The sequence below is a fragment of the Macaca fascicularis genome, chromosome 20 (genome assembly GCF_037993035.2).
Source record: "Macaca fascicularis isolate 582-1 chromosome 20, T2T-MFA8v1.1".
Classification (NCBI taxonomy): Eukaryota; Metazoa; Chordata; class Mammalia; order Primates; family Cercopithecidae; genus Macaca; species Macaca fascicularis.
The window spans coordinates 18,415,691-18,437,011 of record NC_088394.1 but is presented as its reverse complement, the minus strand read 5'-3'; the positions used below and the strand labels follow the sequence as shown (position 1 = coordinate 18,437,011).

Here is a 21,321-nt window from a genome sequence, read left to right as displayed (position 1 = left end):
GAGCATATACTTTTACTGAACACGTTGCTAGATAAAATAGGATATTGATTATATAGATATATAAAATTTTTAGTAAGTTGTGCATTTGAGCAGAAATGTCAGAACTTAAAGATAAATGAAACCAGCTTATTGGTATTTTAAACCAATATGGTTTCAAAATGGTTTAATATCTTTGCTTCATTTTTAATGTCTAAAAGGTGGTTGTTTGAAGACTACAGAGTTGAAACAAAAAGCCATTAACTCAGACATAAAATAAAAGGGACATAATTTATAGGATAGGTGTATATTGATTTATGAGGATCTTTTAGGCCTTTGAGAATGGTAGAATGGTGGTTTTTTTTTTTGTTTTTGTTTTTGTTTGTTTGTTTTTTTTTTTGGAGCTGGAACCTCACTCTGTCACCCAGGCTGGAGTGTAGTGGTGCAATCATAGCTTATTGTAATCTTGAACTCTTGGGCCCAAGTGAACCTCCCACCTCACTCAGCCCTACAAGTGAGTGTCACCATACCCAGCTTTTTTTCTTTTTAAAGTTGGTTGGCGCCATCATGACTCAGTGCAACCTCTGTCTCCTGGACTCAGGTGATCCTCCCTCCATAGCCTGCTAATTTTTTATTTTTGTTGAGATGGGGTCTCAGTGTTTCTCAGGCTGGTCTTAAACTTTTGGCTTCAAGCACTCTTCCCAACTCAACCTCCCAAAGTGTTGGGATTATAGACATGAGCCACTGTGCACGGCCAAGAATGCTTCCCTTTCCGCTCCCATATTTTTTTTTGGAGACGTGGTCTCTGTTGCCCAGGCTGGAGTGCAGTGGCACAATCTTGGCTCACTGCAGCCTTGACCTCCCAGGCTTAAATGATCCTCCCACCTCAGCCTCTCAAGTAGTTGGGACTACTGGTGTGTGCCACCACGCCCAACTAGTTAAAAAAAAATTTGGTAGAGATGAGGTGTTGTTATGTTTTTTTTTTTTTTTTGAGACGGAGTCTTGCTCTGTTGCCCAGGCTGGAGTGCAGTGGCCGGATCTCAGCTCACTGCAAGCTCCGCCTCCCGGGTTCACACCATTCTCCTGCCTCAGCCTCCCGAGTAGCTGGGACTACAGGCGCCCGCCACCTCGCCTGGCTAGATTTTTGTACTTTTTAGTAGAGACGGGGTTTCACCGTGTTAGCCAGGATGATCTCGATCTCCTGACCTCGTGATCCGCCTGTCTCGTCCTCCCAAAGTGCTGGGATTACAGGCTTGAGCCACCGCGCCCGGCTGAGGTGTTGTTATGTTGACTTGGCTGGTCTCAAACTCCTGGACTCAAGTGAACCTTTCAGCTAATCCTCTCAAAGTACTGGGATGATAGACGTGAGTCACTGTGCCCAACCTCCAAGGATGCTTTTAATGAAAACTTTGGGTAGACTAAAATCCTTTATGTATTGGTTGTTAATTATTATAGAAAAAATTTTTTTAAGCATTTATTTGCTCTGTTTTCTCCCCTATTTTATTAGACATTTAGTACACAGTTATTGGCCATTATAGTTTAGTGGGGGATTTTGTTTGTGTATGTATTGGAAAAATATGATTTTTGAAGATACTGTGTGGTAAGCTTGAGAGTGCTTATCTTTCAAAAGAGACCATCAGTAGGTACTTTAATAAGCTTAAAGTGACTTGTATGTTTAGTTTTAAAAGATTGATTCCCAAAAGCCCAAGAGCTAGCTTGTAGTATGTGTGGGCAGGCTGTTCCCATGCTGTCAATACCGTTACTGTCGTGGTGTATTTCATGATAAAGATTCTGAGCTTCAGCCATTTAGTGACATTGGGAGAAACGAAGTTGGGTATATAGGAAATAGAGGATGGCAGATTCCATTTCCTGTCATAATAGCACTTGAGGATTTTTTAGTCAAGATCAGGTTTACATACTGTACTAGAGATATCATTATTATTCAACTACTGAGAACTAGAATATTAAGAGACTGCTGGCCAGGCAAGCAGTTAATTTTCAGTTGAAATTGCATTAAATAAAAAGTATTTTCTTGCTTTGTGGAAGTATGTGAATTTTTTTAAAAAGCTGCTTGTTTTCCCCATTTACAGGTTCTGTACAGAGTAATGAGATGTGTGACGGCTGCAAACCAGGTGTTTTTTTCTGAGGCTGTGTTGACAGCTGCTAATGAGTGTGTTGGTGTTTTGCTCGGCAGCTTGGATCCTAGCATGACTATACATTGTGACATGGTCATTACATATGGATTAGACCAACTGGAGAATTGCCAGACTTGTGGTACCGATTATATCATCTCAGTCTTGAATTTACTCACACTGGTATGTGAATTTTTCCTTTTTCCTTTTTAATGTGTTGGTTTATTCAGGCCCTTAAATCAATATGTAAGAAATTAAGGGCTTTGGCTGGGCATGGTGGCTCATGCTTGTAATCCCAGCACTTTGGGAGGCCAGAGCAGAAGGATTGCTTGCATCCAGGAATTCTGCGTAGCTTGGGCAACGTAGTGAGACCCCATCAGTACAAAAAATCAAAAATTATCTTGGTGTAATGGCATGTACCTATAGTCGTAGCTACTCGGTAGTCTGAGGGAGGAGGATCGATTAAGCCCAGGAGCTTGAGGTTGAAGTGAGCTCTGATCGTGCCACTGCACTCAGCCAAGGTGACAAAAAAGGCCCTGTCTCCATAAAAGAAAAAAAATAAGGGCTTTGCTTTATTATGTTATGTTTTAGAGTACATTCATCAGTCTTATAATCTGTGCTTTTATTTTAGTGTCTGTTTACTTTTATTTTTAATTTAAATTTTTTTTGAGACAAGGTCTCACTCTGTTACACGGGATAAAGTGCAGTGGCGTGATTTTGGCTCACTGCGGCCTTGACTTCTTGGGTTCAGGTGATCTTCCCACTTCAGCCCCCTAGGTAGCTAGGACTACAGGCATGCACCACCACACCTGGCTAATTTTCTGTATTATTTTGTAGAGATGGGAGTTTTGCCATGTTGCCTAGGCTGGCAAATTCTTGAATTCTTGAATTCTTGGGCTCAAGCAATCTACCTGCCTTGGCCTCCCAAAGTACTGGGATTATAGGCATGAGCCACTCTGCCAGGCCTTTATTTTTGGTGGTTGATAGCTAGTCTCAATGCAGCTTTACTCTTTTTTTTTTTTTTTTTTTTTTTGTGAAACATTGCTTTACGCCCCAGATTCTTTCTTTTTTTCTTTTTCTTTTCTCTCTTTTTTTTTTTTTTGTGACAGGATCTTGCTGTATTCCTGGTTGGAGTACAGCAGTGCGATCAGCACTCACTGCAACCTCAAACTCCTGGGCTCAAGCGATCCTCCCACCTCAGCCTCCTGACTGTCTGGGACTACGGATGCATGCCACCACGGCTGGCTAACCTTTGTATTTTTTTGGAGAGAAGGGGTCTCACTACATTGTCTAGGCTGGCCTCAAATTCTTGGCCTCAAGTAATCCTCCTGTCTTGCCCTCCTAAAGTGCTGGGATTATAGATGTGAGGCATCATGACTGGCCTCCTTTAATTTCTTCTTCTTTTTTTTTTTTTTTTTTCTTGAGACGGAGTCTCGCTCTTTCGCCCAGGCTGGAGTGCAGTGGCACGATTGTATTTTTAGTAGAGACAGGGTTTCACCATATTAGCCAGGATGGTCTCGATCTCCTGACCTCGTGATCCGTCCGCTTTGGCCTCCGAAAGTGCTAGGATTACAGGCATAAGCCACCGTGCCTGGCCGGCCTCCTTTAATTTCTTAACCATGAATATCCTCCCCCCACTTTTATTATGGACGTTCTGAAGCACATAAAAATAGGGAGTATAGTATAATAAATTTGTACATATTTAACATTCAGCTTCTGTAATTAGAAACAAATGGCCCATCTGGTTTCATCTAGGCCTCTTTGCTGTCCTTTGATCTCCAACTGGATTATTTTAAAGCAAATTCTAGATGACATTCTGCTGAGTATTTCTGCCAGTGTTACACCTCTCTTTGCTAGTGTGAAAAAATGCCCATGATAACTGTAAAATATGTGTATCCTATTTAGGTGTCTAAACACTTTAATGTCACAGTATTAAGACCTTGAAATACAGCTTAGATATGTTTTTCTAAATTAGAAGATTTTAGTTTTTAGATATACAGAAAATTGAGCAGAAAACAATGAGTTCCCATATACCTTCTTCATCCCAACAGTTTCCCCATCATTAACATACTGTGTTAGTGTGGTACATTTATTACAAAGGAGCGAATATTGATATTATTAACTAACTTTATAGTTTACTTTGTGTTATGTATTCTGTGGACTTTAACATGTATAATGACATGTATCCCCTATTACCAGTGTCATACAGGATAATTTCACTTCCCTAAAAATCTTCTGTGTTCTACCCACTCCTCCCTTGTTCCCGGTCCCCACTTCTCCCTCCCTCCATCTTAAGCCCATGGCAACTGCTGATCTTTTTACTGTCTCCATCGTTTTGCCTTTTCCAGAATGCCATGTAGTTGGAGTCATATAGTATGTAGCCTTTTCAATTGGCTTTTTTCACTTAGCAGTGTGCATTTAAGGTTTCTCCATGTCTTTTTGTAATTTGAGAAGCTCATTTTAAAAAAATTTTATTCTTTTAGATTGTTGAACAAATAAATACAAAACTGCCATCATCATTTGTAGAAAAACTGTTTATACCATCATCTAAACTACTATTCTTGCGTTATCATAAAGAAAAAGAGGTGAGTAATACATTGATAATGAACTTTGACAACTTGGGTCACTGAAGAGTTGGACCTAATGTTGCTTACCAGGCTACATAAGTGAAATTGAGTGAAATGTGAAATGTTTGATTTAGAATATAGTGATTGTATTTGTTCTTTTAAATTTATATTTCTTGATAATCATACTGAATACTTTGATGAATGATGTGCCAGATACTCTTTTCAGACTATGCATCTTTTGCTGTTATTAAATTTATTAAATTTTCATAAGAGTAAAACAAGCTGACACATTTATAAAGTTATAAATTAAGAAGTACTGTATATTTTGTAAACAAAAATGACTGGCTTTTCAACCACCCCCTGAGTGAAATCCACCGTAGACTTTCTTGGTAGATTTAAGAAACCAGTCTTAAACTGCTGTTTGCATATGTCTTTTGATGTTGATTATTTAAAAAAAAAAAAAAAAAAAAGGCCATTTTGGAAATTTCATATTGACAGTTTTCATTTGTAGTACTCTTTATTTGTGATAAAACTTTATAGATTTTAAATAGCATACTGATCTGTGTCAGTTTTCTGATTGGTTTTTAAGAAATTAAACTATTGCCGGGCGCGGTGGCTCAAGCCTGTAATCCCAGCACTTTGGGAGGCCGAGGCGGGTGGATCACGAGGTCAGGAGATCGAGACCATCCTGGATAACACGGTGAAACCCCGTCTCTACTAAGAAATACAAAAAACTAGCCGGGCGAGGTGGCGGGCGCCTGTAGTCCCAGCTATTCGGGAGGCTGAGGCTGGAGAATGGCGTGAACCCAGGAGGCGGAGCTTGCAGTGAGCTGAGATCCGGCCACTGCACTCCAGCCTGGGCTACAGAGCGAGACTCCGTCTCAAAAAAAAAAAAAAAAAAAAAGAAATTAAACTATTAAGTATTACAGTGAATTGATCAATTTTAAATTTATTTGTATCATCAGCACTGATACAGATAGTGATTTATTTTCCATACAATTTTAGAGGACTTATTTTCCATTTATTGCTTCCTTGAATTTTTTGTTTTTCAGGTTGTTGCTGTAGCCCATGCTGTTTATCAAGCAGTGCTCAGCTTGAAGAATATTCCTGTTTTGGAGACTGCCTATAAGTTAATATTGGGAGAAATGACTTGTGCCCTAAACAACCTCCTACATAGTCTGCAACTTCCTGAGGCCTGTTCTGAAATAAAACATGAGGCTTTTAAGAATCATGTGTTCAATGTAGACAATGCAAAATTTGTAGTTATATTTGACCTCAGTGCCCTGACTACAATCGGAAATGCCAAAAACTCACTAATAGGGGTGAGTCTTTAATTGTAACGACTTTGTTTTATCCACAGTTAAACCTTTTCTCATTACATATTTATGTATTTCACTATCATGTCAACATGTCTGCAGAATCACTGTGTGTAACAAACAGCTATATTTAAGACATACCTGGATAAATAAAATTGGTAGGAACGTTTTCTTGCCATTATATTTAACTTTTATTCTTCCTTTTCCTTGATAAATCTTAAGTTTTTTTGTTTTCTAGAAAATGTCTTATGAATTTCTCCTATTTGCTCTAGCATGCTTATAGAAAATGTCAGTGTTTCTTACAGCTCAAATTTGTATAGTGGTTTTAAAATGCAGTCTCTTTTTTCTTCCCCTGGCACTTTTTTCTTTCTGTCTACTGAAGTTAGTTCTTATACATGGTCTTATATTTTGGCTGTCTCTTTTCCCTAGGAACATTCATACAGGTTGAATATTCCTTATCTGAAATACTTGGGACTGGAAGTGTTTTAGATTTCGGATTTTGGAATACTTTTTTTTTCTTTTTTTGAGACAGGAGTTTCACTGTTGTTGCCCAGGCTGGAGTGCAATGGCACCATCTCAGCTCACTGCAACCTTCGCCTCCCGGGTACAAGCAGTTCTCCTGTTTCAGCCTCCCAAGTAGCTCGGATTACAGGCATACTCCACCACGCCTGGATAATTTTTTTGTATTTAGTAGAGATGGGGTTTCACCATGTTAGGCTGGTTGTGAACTCCTGACCTCAGGTGACCCACCCGCCTCGGCCTCCCAGAGTGCTGGGATTACAGGCGGGCGCCACCATGCCCTGCCGGATTTTGGAATATTTTCATAACACTTACCGGTGAGCATCCCTAATCTGAAAATCCTAAATCTGAAATGCTCCAAAATTTGAAACTTTTTGAGCGCCAGTATGATGCCCCAAGTGGAAAATCCTCACCTGACCTCATGTGATGAGTCCAAACTGTTGTATGCACAAAATTATTTAAAATATTGCATAAAATGACCTTCAGGCTATGAATTTTATGTTTAGTCTTAGATCCCATCCCCCAGATATCTCATTTTATATATATGCAAATATTCCCAAATCCAAAAATATACAAAGTCTGAAACACTTCTGGTTCCGAGCATTTTGAATGAGGGATACTCAACCTGTAGTCTTTCTTTTAGGGGGGAAAAAGCCTTTTTTTTTTTTTTTTTTTTTTTTTTGAGAGAGTCGTGCTGTTGTCTCCTGGGCTGGAGTGCAGTGGTGCAATCTCGGCTCACTGCAACCTCTGCCTCCCGGTTTCCAGCAATTCTCCTCCCTTGGCCTCCCTAGTAGCTGAGATTAAAGATGCCTGCCACCACGACGGGCTAATTTTTGTATTTTTAGTAGAGACAGGGTTGGCCAACCTGTCTTGAACTCCTAACCTCAGGTGATCTACCCGCCTCAGCCTACCTGCTGGGATTATAGGCATGAACCACCATGCCCAGCCTGTTTTTTTTTTTTTTTAAGTAATTTGACATGGCCCTGCTCTTGATTTGTATTTATTGTTTATGGTTTGTGTATTTCTTCTTCCTATTGGACAATACAGATTGGAAAAACATTATTTTTAATAGAAAGTAATAGATGTAGGCTGGGCACGGTGGCTCACACCTATAAACCCAGGACTCTGGAAGGCCAAGTCGGGCTGACCACTTGTGGTCAGGAGTTTGAGACCAGCCTGGCCAACATGGTGAAACCTTGCCTCTACTAAAAATAGAAAAATTAGCCAGGGGTGGTGGTGAGCACCTGTAATCCTAGCTACTTTGGAGGCTGAGGCAGGAGAATTGCTTGTACTTAGGAGGTGGAGGTTGCAGTGAGCTGAAATCACACCACTGCACTCCAGCCTGGGTGACAGAGCCAGGCTCTGTCTCAGAAAAAAAAAAAAAAAAAGAAAGAAAGTAAGTAATGGACGTAATTAGGGGATAAAGTTTTTAGGAGGAAAAAGGTAAAATTTGATATTTGCACTTGCATGTGCTCCATGTTGTTTGATTGGATTGCCTTGTATAATTCCATAGCTGCTTCCCTTATTACCAGTTACAGCTTATGTTTGAAGTCACAATAAACTTTTCTTCAAACACGAAAGCTTGATTTTTGAGGAATTCACATTATTTACAGATTCAAAGATGTTTATATCTTGTACTCTAGAAATAAGGAGAAAGTGGGTGGGGATGGGGCAGTCAGGTGGAATAGAGTGTCTTGGCAGTATAAAGGAAAAAGGTGGATGGAAAAGGTGTAGAGTGGCAGGGTGTGCCTTTGTTTCCTCATTGAAAAGGGCACCTTGCCATTTGCAATATATGGAAAAATGAGGAAATACAGTCTACTCCCCCAAAAAGCACATACAAAGGGCTTTGTTTAGACCAGAGATCAACAAACTATGATCCATGGGCCAAATACTGCCCAGCACCTGTTTTTTGTTTGTTGTTTTAAATGTATAATTCACTGATTTTTAGTGTATTCACAGAAGTGTGCAACCATCACAACACCGGCACCTGTTTTTGTAAAGAAAGTTCTCTTTGGGCTGGGCACGGTGGCTCACGCCTGTAATCCCAGCACTTTGGGAGGCCGAGGTGGGCAGATCACCTGAGCTCAGGAGTTCAAGACCAGCCTGGCCAACATGGTGAAACCCTATCTCTACTAAAAAATTGCAAAAGTTAGCAGGGCGTGGTGGTGGGCGCCTGTAATCCCAGCTACTTGGGAAGCTGAGGCAGGGAGAATTGCTTGAACCCCGGAGGTGGAGGTTGTAGTGAGCCGAGATTGTACCATTGCACTCCAGCCTGGGCAACAGAGCGAGAGACTCTGACTCAAAAAAGAAAGTTTTCTTGGAACATAGCTACTGTCATTCCTGTGTTTTATATGTGGCTGGTTTTTTGTTTTGAGAGAGAGAGTCTTACTTTGTTATCTAGGCTGGAGTGCAGTGTTATGATCTCGGGTCATTACAACCTCTGCTTCCCAGGTTCAAGTGATTCTCCTGCCTCAGCCTCCTGAGTAGCTGGGGTTACAAGTGTACACCACCATGCCCAGCTAATTTTTGTAATTTTAGTAGAGATGGGGTCCTGCTGTGTTGCTCAGGCTGGTTTCGAACTCCTGGGCTCAAGTGATCTGCCCACCTTGGCCTCCCAAAGTGCTAGGATTAGAGATGTGAGCCACAGCACCTGACCTGTGACTGTTTTCTTACTGTCGTGATAGATGAGGAGTTGCTGCATTGCACAGAGATGCTATATTGCATGCAAAGGCTTTACTGACTTCACAAAAAAGTGTTTGTCCCAGGGTTAGTGTGCTAGATCCCTTCCAATCTGTAATTTTAATTTAAAAATGTCTACCCCTGTTTTGAAGGATAAACTCTGTATGCTTGTGCTTATTTTGGAGAAGCCATAAACTTACTTTGTTTTGTACATGAGCAGATGTGGGCGCTATCTCCAACTGTCTTTGCACTTCTGAGTAAGAATCTGATGATTGTGCACAGTGACCTGGCTGTTCACTTCCCTGCCATTCAGTATGCTGTGCTCTACACATTGTATTCTCATTGTACCAGGTACTGTATTTACAAATTTTTCTTAAGAAAAGAACCCCACAAAACATTTTTTTTAATGTGTAGATTTTAAAGATGTATGTTGATTTGACTTTGGACTTGCTTGCTTTCTTTGATTAAAGATGAAAAGATAATCTATGCTTTGTCTTTCAGGCATGATCACTTTATCTCTAGTAGCCTCAGTTCTTCCTCTCCTTCTTTGTTTGATGGAGCCGTGATTAGCACTGTAACTACGGCTACAAAGAAACATTTCTCAATTATATTAAATCTTCTGGGAATATTACTTAAGAAAGATAACCTTAACCAGGACACGAGGTAACAGATATTATATAGTATTAACTACTCCTAACTTTATTAATTTGCCTTTATAATTTGAAAATAAGAAATGTGGATTACAAAAAATAAAAAAATGTGGATTACAGAGGTGAGGTAGAGCATTTTCTTTGTTGTCAAACACCTTATAATTTGGTTTGATTAATCTAGGCTTTCTTGTTCTTTCTGAAAAGAAATACATGAACAATCTCAATCCCCCATCCCCCAGTGTTTCATAGAAGAATATATATAGATTTTTAATATTCTTTGCTTTCTTTTTTGAGACAGAGTTTTGCTCACTGCACCCTCTGCCTCCCAGGTTCAAGTGATTCACCTGCCTCAGCCTCCCAAGTAGCCGTGATTACAGGTGCCCGCCACCACACCCAGCTAATTTTTGTATTTTTAGTAGAGACGGGGTTTCACCATGTTGTTGGCCAGGCTGGTCTTGAACTCCTGACCTCAGGTGAGCCACCGCGCCCGGCCTCTTTGCTCTTATCATGCTGCGTTGGGAGGTTTTCTTAAAAGGCACACAACAATTTTGAAAGTAATTTGTATAGTTTCATTTTTTATTGTTTGAGATGTTTGAAAAACCAAGAGAAAACCAGTGTAAGAAGACTAGACTTTTAAAGTTTGTTTGTTTGTTTGTTTGTTTTTAAATGTACAATTAACTGTATATTTTGTGTTTCAGGAAACTGTTAATGACTTGGGCTTTGGAAGTAGCTGTTTTAATGAAGAAGTCCGAAACATATGCACCTTTATTCTCTCTTCCGTCTTTCCATAAATTTTGCAAAGGCCTTTTAGCCAACAGTAAGACTCTGTTTTTTTTTCTGTTTTGTTTATCAATCCTTAAAAGGGTCTTTGGTAATGGGAGATGGTCATCAATTGAGCTCTTTTCCTGACCTGAAGATGTATAATCCTCATTTTAATGACAGATATACAGTCTTGATGTTTTTTCATTCTTAGTATTAGAAAAATGTTTTTGAAGTGATTGTCACATATTTAAGCTTATGTGAATGTTTATAGTTTGCATATACTTTTACATTTTCTCTCAGAAAAGGTTTGTATGATGACCAGTCAGTTACATTTCGTGGGTTTTGTTGAATGTATCATTTTTCCAAATGTGACAGTGAGTGAGGGTTCTGGACAAGAACGGTGCCTAGTCTATAGTAGGTACTCACTCTTTGTTGAATGAATGAATGGATTCAGATAATTATGACAAACTGGGATATAATTTCTTTTGGCCAGCTGAAAGTAACTGTCTTTTAATGTTTAATAGCTCTCGTTGAAGATGTGAATATCTGTCTGCAGGCATGCAGCAGTCTACATGCTCTGTCCTCTTCCTTGCCAGATGATCTTTTACAGAGGTATGGAATTAAGATCATGTCTTTTGACACTAACCCTAATAACCTGGAAATGTTAACACACCTGCTTTGTCTGTTTCGTTCTTTCATAGATGTGTTGATGTTTGCCGTGTTCAACTAGTGCACAGTGGAACTCGTATTCGACAAGCATTTGGAAAACTGTTGAAATCAATTCCTTTAGATGTTGTCCTAAGGTATAACAGTTATTTTGGAGCAAAGACGTTCTGTTATATTTACAGCCTCTAGTGGTTGTCTACTTTAGGAGAAGACAAATCACCTGTTAGAACATTGATGACACATCTTTTATGGCCCTGCTTGTCAGTGATTGAAGTGATGTCAAATAATCCAATTTTGCAGGTCTGCAAGAAAATTAAAAATTTTTAATGAGCTTTATAGGCTCACAATAATGAGTATAGAATAGCTCATATAGTGCCAGAATGTGTTTCTTAGTAGCTCAGATATTTGAAAAAGTAAACGGTAATCTTTTACTGTTTTTGATCAAGTTGATTTGGGAGCTTTAAGAGCCTAAAATTGATCCTTTTGTAATACATAAGCAGAATGATTGGGTTTTTATGTTCATATGTTTGATATGCCTTCCTCAAATCCTCTTATGATGTCGGCACATTACCTATCTGAGGTGAATAAAAAAAGGATCTAAAGTTGTAATTGCATTTCTGTATCCATTTTAAAGTCTCCATTTTACTATATTTTTACCTCCAGTGAGTTAATAAGTAAGTAATCCGCTTACAGTATGTGCTAACCTTTTAAGCTAAAACATTTTGCATAACAACAACTTTATTTTCTGTCTACAGCAATAACAATCACACAGAAATTCAAGAAATTTCTTTAGCATTAAGAAGTCACATGAGTAAAGCACCAAGTAACACATTCCACCCCCAAGATTTCTCTGATGTTATTAGTTTTATTTTGTATGGGAACTCTCATAGAACAGGGTAAGGCATTTCTTTGACTGTTTTACCTGGGAAACATAATTTTAAGATTCCCTTGACTTTACCTGCAGTTTTGAAGAGAAAATATGTTTGGGGGTGGCAGAGTATCAAATAACATTCTTCTCATATGGGTTATTTTAGTTTTCATCAATAGGAAAATTGCTTTGAAGATAGCATCTGTAGATACAAAAATGGGCTTTGAAATTGAGTAATGAAATGTGGTTAACAGTTAACTGATGTGATGTCATTAACACTTTGGGGAATGGGGTGGGGGTGGAGATACTCTAGAAATGCTTAGTTGCATTTAATGAGTTTCATTCCTGACTGGCGTGAGCCATTTACCCTAATCATCCTTACACACTGTACCTCATCCTGTTAATTATAAAAGACCCCAAAATGAGAGGGGGGATATAATGCTTCTCAATTTCATAGGTTTTGCCTATTTTGGAGTAGGGAAAATTACAGTTTTATTCCTATTTCCCTTGCATTTTTTTTTTTCATTATTAAAATGAAGTTGTCATTGTCTTTTAAATATGAAACTACTTTTCCCAGGAAGGACAATTGGTTAGAAAGACTGTTCTATAGCTGCCAGAGACTGGATAAGCGTGACCAGTCAACAATTCCACGCAATCTCCTGAAGACAGATGCTGTCCTTTGGCAGTGGGCCATATGGGAAGCTGCACAATTCACTGTTCTTTCTAAGCTGAGAACCCCACTGGGCAGAGCTCAAGACACCTTCCAGACAATTGAAGGTAACTCACTCAAGCTTTGTGATGTGAATACTTTCAAAGCTTTATTAAGAAATAATGGATTTTTAAATCTATGTTAAAGATTTGAGAATATATGATTTTTTTGGAAAAAAATAAAGGTCAGTAATTTTCAGGTATGTTTGTTAGAGTAAGCTTTCATTGAATAATTGCATTGGAAATATGTTTTTTTTCCCAAAACTTATGGGAGTCGTGTGGGAAAAATATTTTTTTTCCCTAAAGTGAAAGATCTTTCATGTTGGGATTTTTTTATTTTTAAATGACGGATAGACAGAGGGTACTTGATAAATGTGAATTTGTCATAAAAAATTCACACTTCTTCTAGAAACTTTTAAGATTTTTAAAAATTCAGAATGTTGTCTTTGCTTTCAGGTATCATTCGGAGTCTCGCAGCTCACACATTAAACCCTGATCAAGATGTTAGTCAGTGGACAACTGCAGACAATGATGAAGGCCATGGTAACAACCAACTTAGGCTTGTTCTTCTTCTGCAGTATCTGGAAAATCTGGAGAAATTAATGTATAATGCATATGAGGGATGTGCTAATGCATTAACATCACCTCCCAAGGTTGGTTTCTGTGAGACAGTGTTGTTTTATAGCAGTTTAATGGTCACAGCTGGCAGTATGTGCAGAGCTGAAATTACAATAGACTTATGTATTTGGTTTATATATAGGTGAGACATCCTTACCTATAAATTGAACCAGTCCTGAGCTTTTCTTTCTCTTATCATAAAGGTCATTAGAACTTTTTTCTATACCAATCGCCAAACTTGTCAGGACTGGCTAACGCGGATTCGACTCTCCATCATGAGGGTAGGATTGTTGGCAGGCCAGCCTGCAGTGACAGTGAGACATGGCTTTGACTTGCTTACAGAGATGAAAACAACCAACCTATCTCAGGTAAAGTGATGTGTTTGGAATTCATTTTACATCTGTTAATAAGAAAACATGGTTTAATTCCTTTGGTGTGATTTAATCTATGGATAAAGTAAGTTAAAGCTTGGATTCATTTTCAAAGGTTTTGATCCTGTATTTTGTAAAAGCAACAACTGCCAGAGTTACCTTTTTATTCATGTTGAAACAATGTTAGAATGTTAAAATAATGTTCATGTTTTTGTTCATGTTAAAACAATGTTCATGTTAGAACACGTTAAAACTATATTTCTTATGTGCAAAGTTTAGAACTTTAAAAGTAATTCTAAAAATATGTTTATGGGAGAAATCTTTTGTTTTTTTTGGAGGCACAGTTTCACTCTGTCGCCCAGGCTGGAGTGCAGTTGTGCTATCTTGGCTCACTGCAACCTCCGCCTCTCGGGTTCAAGCGATTCTCTTGCCTCAGTCCCTGGGATTACAGGCACCCGCCACCATACCCGGCTAAGTTTTGTATTTTTAGTAGAGACAGGGTTTCACCATATTGGCCAGGCTGATCTCGAACTCCTCCTGACTGCAAGTGGTCCGCACACCTTGGCCTTCCAAAGTGCTGGAATTAGAGGCATGAGCCATTGCACCTGGCCAGGAGAAATTGTTTTTATAACGTATGACAAATGCTTGGGTAATTCCTGGCTTGAAAGAGGGCTTATAATAAATAACTGGAATCCAAAAATAACAAAATGTTTAGCAATTCAGGTAATGTCAAGCAGTATTCAAACACATGAAGTTAGTCATTCTTTAATTCCTGTTATTTATATTTAATTTTTGCTTTCTTTTTACTCCATGTGTTATTCCTACAGAGGTCACAGGTTAAATGTTTGGGTAGTTTTGGGATGGGGGTACAAACATCCCATGTGCTGCTAAGGTTCTGTTAGTCACCCTTTGTGGCTATTTTATATGTAACATTTTAAAGAATTTTGAGCTAAATAATGTGAAAATTGTGCAAATAATTGTTAAATACCTTTGGTTTTAAGCAGGCACAGACTGTGATCAGTTGTAAATTTTATAGGGATTTATGTTTTGATGGTATTGGATGACTTAATTTTTCTGAATGGGTTTTCAGGGGAATGAATTGGAAGTAACCATTATGATGGTGGTAGAAGCACTATGTGAACTTCATTGTCCTGAAGCTATACAGGGAATTGCTGTCTGGTCATCATCTATTGTTGGAAAAAATCTTCTGTGGATTAACTCAGTGGCTCAACAGGCTGAAGGGAGGTAGGTTGGAAGGAAGGAAATGGGTGATAGAATTACTTTATGTTTAAATTCTTTGTATTACTCACTGACATTGTAGCCAAATCTTAAAACAGCTTTGTTTGCTTTCAGCAATTGAAACTTGCTATAAATCACTTCACCAAGAGGTATCTTCAGTTGTTCTTTAGTTAGCAATACTTGAGTGCCTTTCTTACTTAAGAATTAGTGGGAAATCACACTGTGAAACAAGACCTGTCAGTTGTTTTATAAATGCTTTTGAACTTGATCCCTAGTTGAGCTCCTTTCCCCTCAGAGTCTGATACAAATTACCCTTTATTGTCAGAGTATTTGCCCATTAGTCCTCTGAACTCTACATTCGGACTCATTGCTTCCTCCAGGTTGAGGAGCTTGTTCTGTATCCATTTATGTTAGTTTAATGAAATCTTGCAAATTTGGGAAAATAAAAGAACTGCGCATACTTCCATATCTTTGTGGTAACTTCTGGTATGTGTGCTTTTGTAGTTCCATATTTCCATATCCATATGCTTTTGTAATTCTTTTTTCTTTCGTGTCGTTTTCTCCACTCTTCACCAAAACAGCAGCGTACGTAGGCACATGGTTTTATGATCTCCTTTTCACACTCAGTATTTAAAAAAAATATTTGCCATGTTAGGCTGGAGGCGGTGGCTCACATCTGTAATCCCAGCGCTTTGGGAGGCCGAGGTGGGCGAATCACCTGAGGTCAGGAGTTTGAGACCAGCCTAACGTGGTGAAACCCCGTCTCTACTAAAAGTACAAAAAAAATTAGCGGGGTGTGGTGGCACATGCCTGTAATCCCAGGTACTTGGGAGACTGAGGCAGGAGAATCGGTTGAACCCGGGAGGCGGAGGTTGCAGTGAGCCCAGGTTGTCCCACTGCTCTCCAGCCTGGGCAACAAGAGTGAAACTCCGTCCCAAAAAACAAAACAAAACAAACAAACAAAAAAATTGCCATCTTAAATATTCTACAATGTTATTTTTAATGAAGATTTGTATTTATGAGTATACCATAATTTAATATTTCTTACTGTTGGACATTAAGGTTGTTTCCGATATTTTTTTACTAACTTAATGCACCATAGCACTTAAAATCTTTGCTTATATTTCTGATTACTTTCTTGGAATCCACACAAACTGATTTACTAGAAGAAAGACTGCCAAACCATAAGTCTTATGATATATTCTATTGCTAAGTTACTCTACAGAAAAGATGGCTGCAGTTTATACCCTTAATAATAGAGTACCCCCTTCCCGTCACCTTTGTGGATACTGACAGTCACTGAGAAGGAAGAATGCTGCCACCACCATCAGTGAAAATAGTTATTGTAGTTTACATTTCTATATTTATTAATGACTAATAGTAGAAGTTGCCCCATATAGTGACCTTTTGTGATTCTTTTAAAACATGGATCATGTCTTCATGGCCTCTCAATTTTTCTTGTGTTAATCTGTGAAATTTTATTAAATACTAAGATTGTTGATGCTATCCAATTTCTTGATTTATAATTTGTTTTTAATGTTTAATGTTGTGTTTCAGCATTATGCATCTAGATCTGTTACTTGTGCATCTTTTCTTGCATTTTATCCTTCTGCAAAGCCTTTCCACACACTGACATCAGTTACTTATCAATATTTTCCACTAGTTCTTTTATACTGTCTTACATTAAAAAAAAAAAAATTTAACGAATTTTAAATTTACTTTCATAGTTGTAAGGAAGACATCAAACCTCCCCCCACCATAGTCAACTCACTGTTTTAGCTCAATTTATTCTTGCACCATTTTTGAGGCATAGGGCGGAAACGAGATATGTGTGTTCAAAATAAGACTCCTTTGGGGCTGGGTGCGATGGCTCATGCCTAAACTTCCAGTACTTGGGGAGACTGAGGTGAACGGATCGCTTGAGCCCAGGAGTTTGAGACCACCCTGGCCAACATAGCAAAACCTTATTTTAGCTGGGTGTGGTGGTGGGCACCTCTATTCCCAGCTACTTGGGAGGCTGAGGTTGGAGGATTGCATGAGCCTGGGAGGGCAAGGCTACAGCGAGCCATGATCATGCCACTGTCCTCCAGCCTGGGTGACAGTAAGATTCTGTCTCAAAAAATAAGTAAGTAAAGGCCAGGCGTGGTGACTTACGCCTGTAATCCCTGCATTTTGGGAGGCCGAGGTGGGTGGATCACCTGAGGTCGGGAGTTCAAGACCAACCTGGCCAACATGGTGAAACCCCGTCTCTACTAAAAATACAAAAAAATTAGCTGGGCGTGATGGTGCCTGTAATCCCAGCTACTCAGGAGGCTGAGGCAGGAGAATCACTTGTACCCGGGAGGCAGAGGTTGCAGTGAGCTGAGATAGTGCCATTGCACTCCAGCCTGGGCAAGAAGAGCAAAACTCTGTCTCAAAAAAAAAAAAACCCAACAACAACAAAAAAGTAAGTAAATAAATAAGACTGCTTCAATTTGCTTTTCAGGTTTGAAAAGGCCTCCGTGGAGTACCAGGAACACCTGTGTGCTATGACAGGTGTTGATTGCTGCATTTCCAGCTTTGACAAATCGGTGCTCACCTTAGCCAATGCTGGGCGTAACAGTGCCAGCCCGAAACATTCTCTGAATGGTGAGTGTTCAGTATTTTTAAATAAAGCAAAAGCTATAGGAATATATTTTGTACTGATGATCTTACTTTATGTTTTTGGGTTTCTGTGCTCTTTGAAATATTTCTAATTGATCTGAATCTCTCTCTTATTTTGTAACATACTTTCAGGTGAATCCAGAAAAACTGTGCTGTCCAAACCGACTGACTCTTCCCCTGAGGTTATAAATTATTTAGGAAATAAAGCATGTGAGTGCTACATCTCAATTGCCGATTGGGCTGCTGTGCAGGAATGGCAGAACGCTATCCATGACTTGAAAAAGAGTACCAGTAGCACTTCCCTCAACCTGAAAGCTGACTTCAACTATATAAAGTAAGGCTTTCTTTTTCCAATTATAAAACGAGTTTCCAAAAACTATGATTTTTTCATATGGCAAAAAAATATTAAAATTGATCATATGTAGTAATACAAAATGGTTATATTTCTAACTTACTGCCATTATGAAAGTGACAACAGGGAACTGACATCAGAGGAGAGGAAGGTATTTGTATAATGGGAAAACAGACTGCTGAGATAGTCATTTGGTATTAATTCTCAGAACCTGTCATTCTAAAACCTTAATACAATTTGAAGATTATGCCAGAGTGAATATAAAGAAAAATTTATACTGCTTTAGAAAGAATCACATTTGATAGCTTTGTTTCTAAATGAGGTCTGAATATATCAAAAACATTTATTCTAATAAGGACAGAGTTTGTGAACATCTGTAAATTAAACTTTCCTCTCATTCCTCTGTGCTTTTATGAATTCTGTAATTCAAAACTGAGCACTCACTCTGTTGCAGACACTTGGCTGGGAAGATAAAGGTCATTAGACTTTGTCTGATACCCTTGCCTTCTACTGCTAAATGGGTTAATGTGTAATTGCTTCATTGAGCATGTACTGTGACCCAGGCAGCACATAAAACAGACACAAATTCCAACTTTTTAAAGCAAAGATTAGATAAAGAATATTGATAGAAGGATTAATTGGACCTCACTCACCTTTTCTATGCCATAAGGAAAGCAGTTAGGTAAAGCTGACCTTGGGAGGGAAGACACAAGGTCAAGTCATGCCCATCAGGATGCCCTTTGGGCCCAGACCTAATGTGAGAACATGGGCTTGGAGTGTTCTGGAAATAGCTGGGAGGCCTATGTGGTTAGGAGCGCCTTGAACAGTGGGATACAAGGGCAGAGAAATAGTTGGGAACTGAGAAAAGAACTTTGGCTGTTATTCTAGTAAGACTGACAATTTCAGGTGGGATTTGAACAGAGATGTGTTGTGATCTGACTTGGTGGTTCATTCTGCTATGGTGAAAAGACTGGAGGTGGGGGGCAAATGTGGAAGCATGGAGACCATTAATTTGTGAGGGCAGTGGTAGAGGGAAAAGAAACAATGCTATTAACTGGAGTAGGAGCACACAGAGAACAAGCCATGTTTTAAGATTTCTAAAGAAATGTGCAGATGAGATTTTTGGGTAAGCTATTAAGAATTGGATTTGGAACTAAGGAGAAAGTCTAAGCTCGAGAGATTTGCAGATCATTAGCACACAGAAAAGGCCCTTTTTCCTTTTCAGTCTCTATACTCTAGAGCCTTTGTAAGCCACCAAACCAGAGAGAAGCCTCTGGAGAATAGTGAGTGAAGATGAAGGAAGGCCTGGATCAGAATCCTAGTTTAGCATTTTTGTGAAAGGATAGCAGAGGAAGCCATTCAAAAAAACACAGGTACATTGAGGAGGGAAGTGTCCTAGATATAGGACATCTAGATGGGAGTAGTCAGGCTTGTCAGATGCTCTAGGGATTATGAGGAAAAGGAGTTTTGTAGAGAGACAGAAGAAGCTAGATTGAATAGTATTGAGTGGTAGAGACATTTGAAAATGAAAAGCTTGAGGTAAGTTATTTGGTCAGTGAGTTTTTCTTTAAGTCGAGGATAGGAAGCTGTTGCTGGAGGGAAATATTAGATGTTTATTTTAAATATTGGAGAGATTATGTTCTTTTGGTCAAGGGGAAGGAGCCACTGGAAAGCAGAGGTTGAAGAAACGGGAGAAAGAACTGATAGATTAACTGGACCTCACCTTTTCTGTGCCTCAAGGAAAGCAATCAAAGTTAGAGTAGACAGAATTTGGGCAGTATATGGTGGATTGGGGGTAGGGGTAGAGGAAATTAAAGCCTGTGTTTTTTGTTTGTTTGTTTTTCTGAGGACTCAGTCATTAGCTGAAAGCATAGGGCATTGTAGAGCATAGTGGGGACTTGGGGAACCTGCCACTGCAGAGGACTTTAGGACCTTTTAATGGCAGAAATGATGAATGTGTTGGCATCAGTTCATCATGCCCAGTACTCAAGGCTCCCCGAGAAGCCGGTGGTTGTACTGATGTAGGTAGAATCGGGCACAGGATAAGTCAGCTGATGTGCCTTTCCAGCACTGGCCTCAGGCTGAGTTATAAGGGAAGTGACACAGTGAGAGGGACAGGCAAAGATGGAAAAGAGAGAGAGTGAGAAACAGTGTCTTCCTCCTGGCTGGAGAGCCCCTGTCATGAAAATGGGGACAGGGTGAGGGATCTGAAAGGAACAACACAGAGCTGGGAGGATGAGGCCTGTCTTCCTGGCATTGATGCTGCAGGACTACAGGAAAGAATTTCAGAGGTGTCATTATTTTTCATATAAGCAGATGAAAGAGAAGAATTCTTTGAAAAAAAGAGAAGTAGGTGAGAAAGGGAGAGACAGAGTGATGCCAGCAGTGAAAGAAGCCAGGACTGAGATACAAGACTGTGATGCTGGGAGAGCTGCAAGGGCTCATGCTGTAGGTGAGGAGTGAGGCTGCACAGGGAGCTCACCGGCAGCTTGGAGAGAACTGGGTGTCAAAGTTGTCCTGCAGAGGTCTACTGTCAGTGTGTTAGGCTCTGAGGAGAACAGGGTGCAACACACGAAAATAGGAAGGAGACACAGGGGTGAGTCAACTCCACTGAAAGCTTGTAGCTGTGACTTTCTGGTTTGCCACTCCAGTTTGAGTACTAATTAAATGGTAGTCACATCTTCAACATAAAAACCAAAATAGTGGCATCCTCGTGGAAGGAATTTTGTCAGAAAAATGCTCTGTACTTTGCTGTCTTCCTAGAATTTGTTCTGTTTTTGTTTTTGTTTTTTTTTAATGGTTCCACGGCTGCGAAGACAAGCTAACGATTTTTTAATTACAGATCATTAAGCAGCTTTGAGTCTGGAAAATTTGTTGAATGTACCGAGCAATTAGAATTGTTACCAGGAGAAAATATCAATCTACTTGCTGGAGGATCAAAAGAAAAAATAGGTATTTGAGAAAATAGTTTTAAAATTATTTTAATGGACAAGTTGCTCAGAATGTTTGGCTTAGTGTTATTTTACTGGAAAATCTGGAAGTTATTTTACATTTTTTGGGGGGGCAGAATCCCAAGTGAAGCAACAAATTTAGGGCTGCCCTATTTATGTTTGATTTGGGAAATGAAAAGCAGTTAAAATTAAGTCAAATAAAAAAAATGGCCACCTTAATACTTTGAGATTTATCTAGCTGTTTTGTTTGACAAAGGACAAAGTAGTGTTTCAGCTAAATATTTTTCTTGGCTTTCATCTTGAT

The 21,321-nt window shown here is 39.2% G+C and overlaps 1 protein-coding gene and 1 non-coding gene across 6 annotated transcripts in view; both read left to right on the top strand.

Annotated features, from left to right (window-relative positions):
* SMG1 (SMG1 nonsense mediated mRNA decay associated PI3K related kinase) overlaps window positions 1–21,321 on the top strand; it is a 113,674-nt gene that overhangs the window by 42,851 nt on the left and 49,502 nt on the right. For all 5 annotated transcript variants that reach the window (XM_065537654.1, XM_005591347.4, XM_065537655.1 and 2 more), the window contains 16 exons: window positions 2,067–2,291; window positions 4,592–4,693; window positions 5,728–5,997; window positions 9,410–9,540; window positions 9,691–9,852; window positions 10,538–10,656; window positions 11,126–11,213; window positions 11,303–11,404; window positions 12,023–12,163; window positions 12,713–12,912; window positions 13,300–13,496; window positions 13,665–13,829; window positions 14,923–15,077; window positions 17,557–17,699; window positions 17,847–18,048; window positions 20,909–21,018. In XM_065537654.1, coding sequence (XP_065393726.1) covers window positions 2,067–2,291; window positions 4,592–4,693; window positions 5,728–5,997; window positions 9,410–9,540; window positions 9,691–9,852; window positions 10,538–10,656; window positions 11,126–11,213; window positions 11,303–11,404; window positions 12,023–12,163; window positions 12,713–12,912; window positions 13,300–13,496; window positions 13,665–13,829; window positions 14,923–15,077; window positions 17,557–17,699; window positions 17,847–18,048; window positions 20,909–21,018 — 2,512 coding nt within the window. The remainder of the gene's footprint in view (window positions 1–2,066; window positions 2,292–4,591; window positions 4,694–5,727; window positions 5,998–9,409; window positions 9,541–9,690; window positions 9,853–10,537; window positions 10,657–11,125; window positions 11,214–11,302; window positions 11,405–12,022; window positions 12,164–12,712; window positions 12,913–13,299; window positions 13,497–13,664; window positions 13,830–14,922; window positions 15,078–17,556; window positions 17,700–17,846; window positions 18,049–20,908; window positions 21,019–21,321) is intronic.
* Window positions 11,745–11,848, top strand: LOC123570735 (small nucleolar RNA U13). The gene has a single exon (XR_006694984.1). It is a non-coding gene; the product is annotated as a small nucleolar RNA U13 (small nucleolar RNA).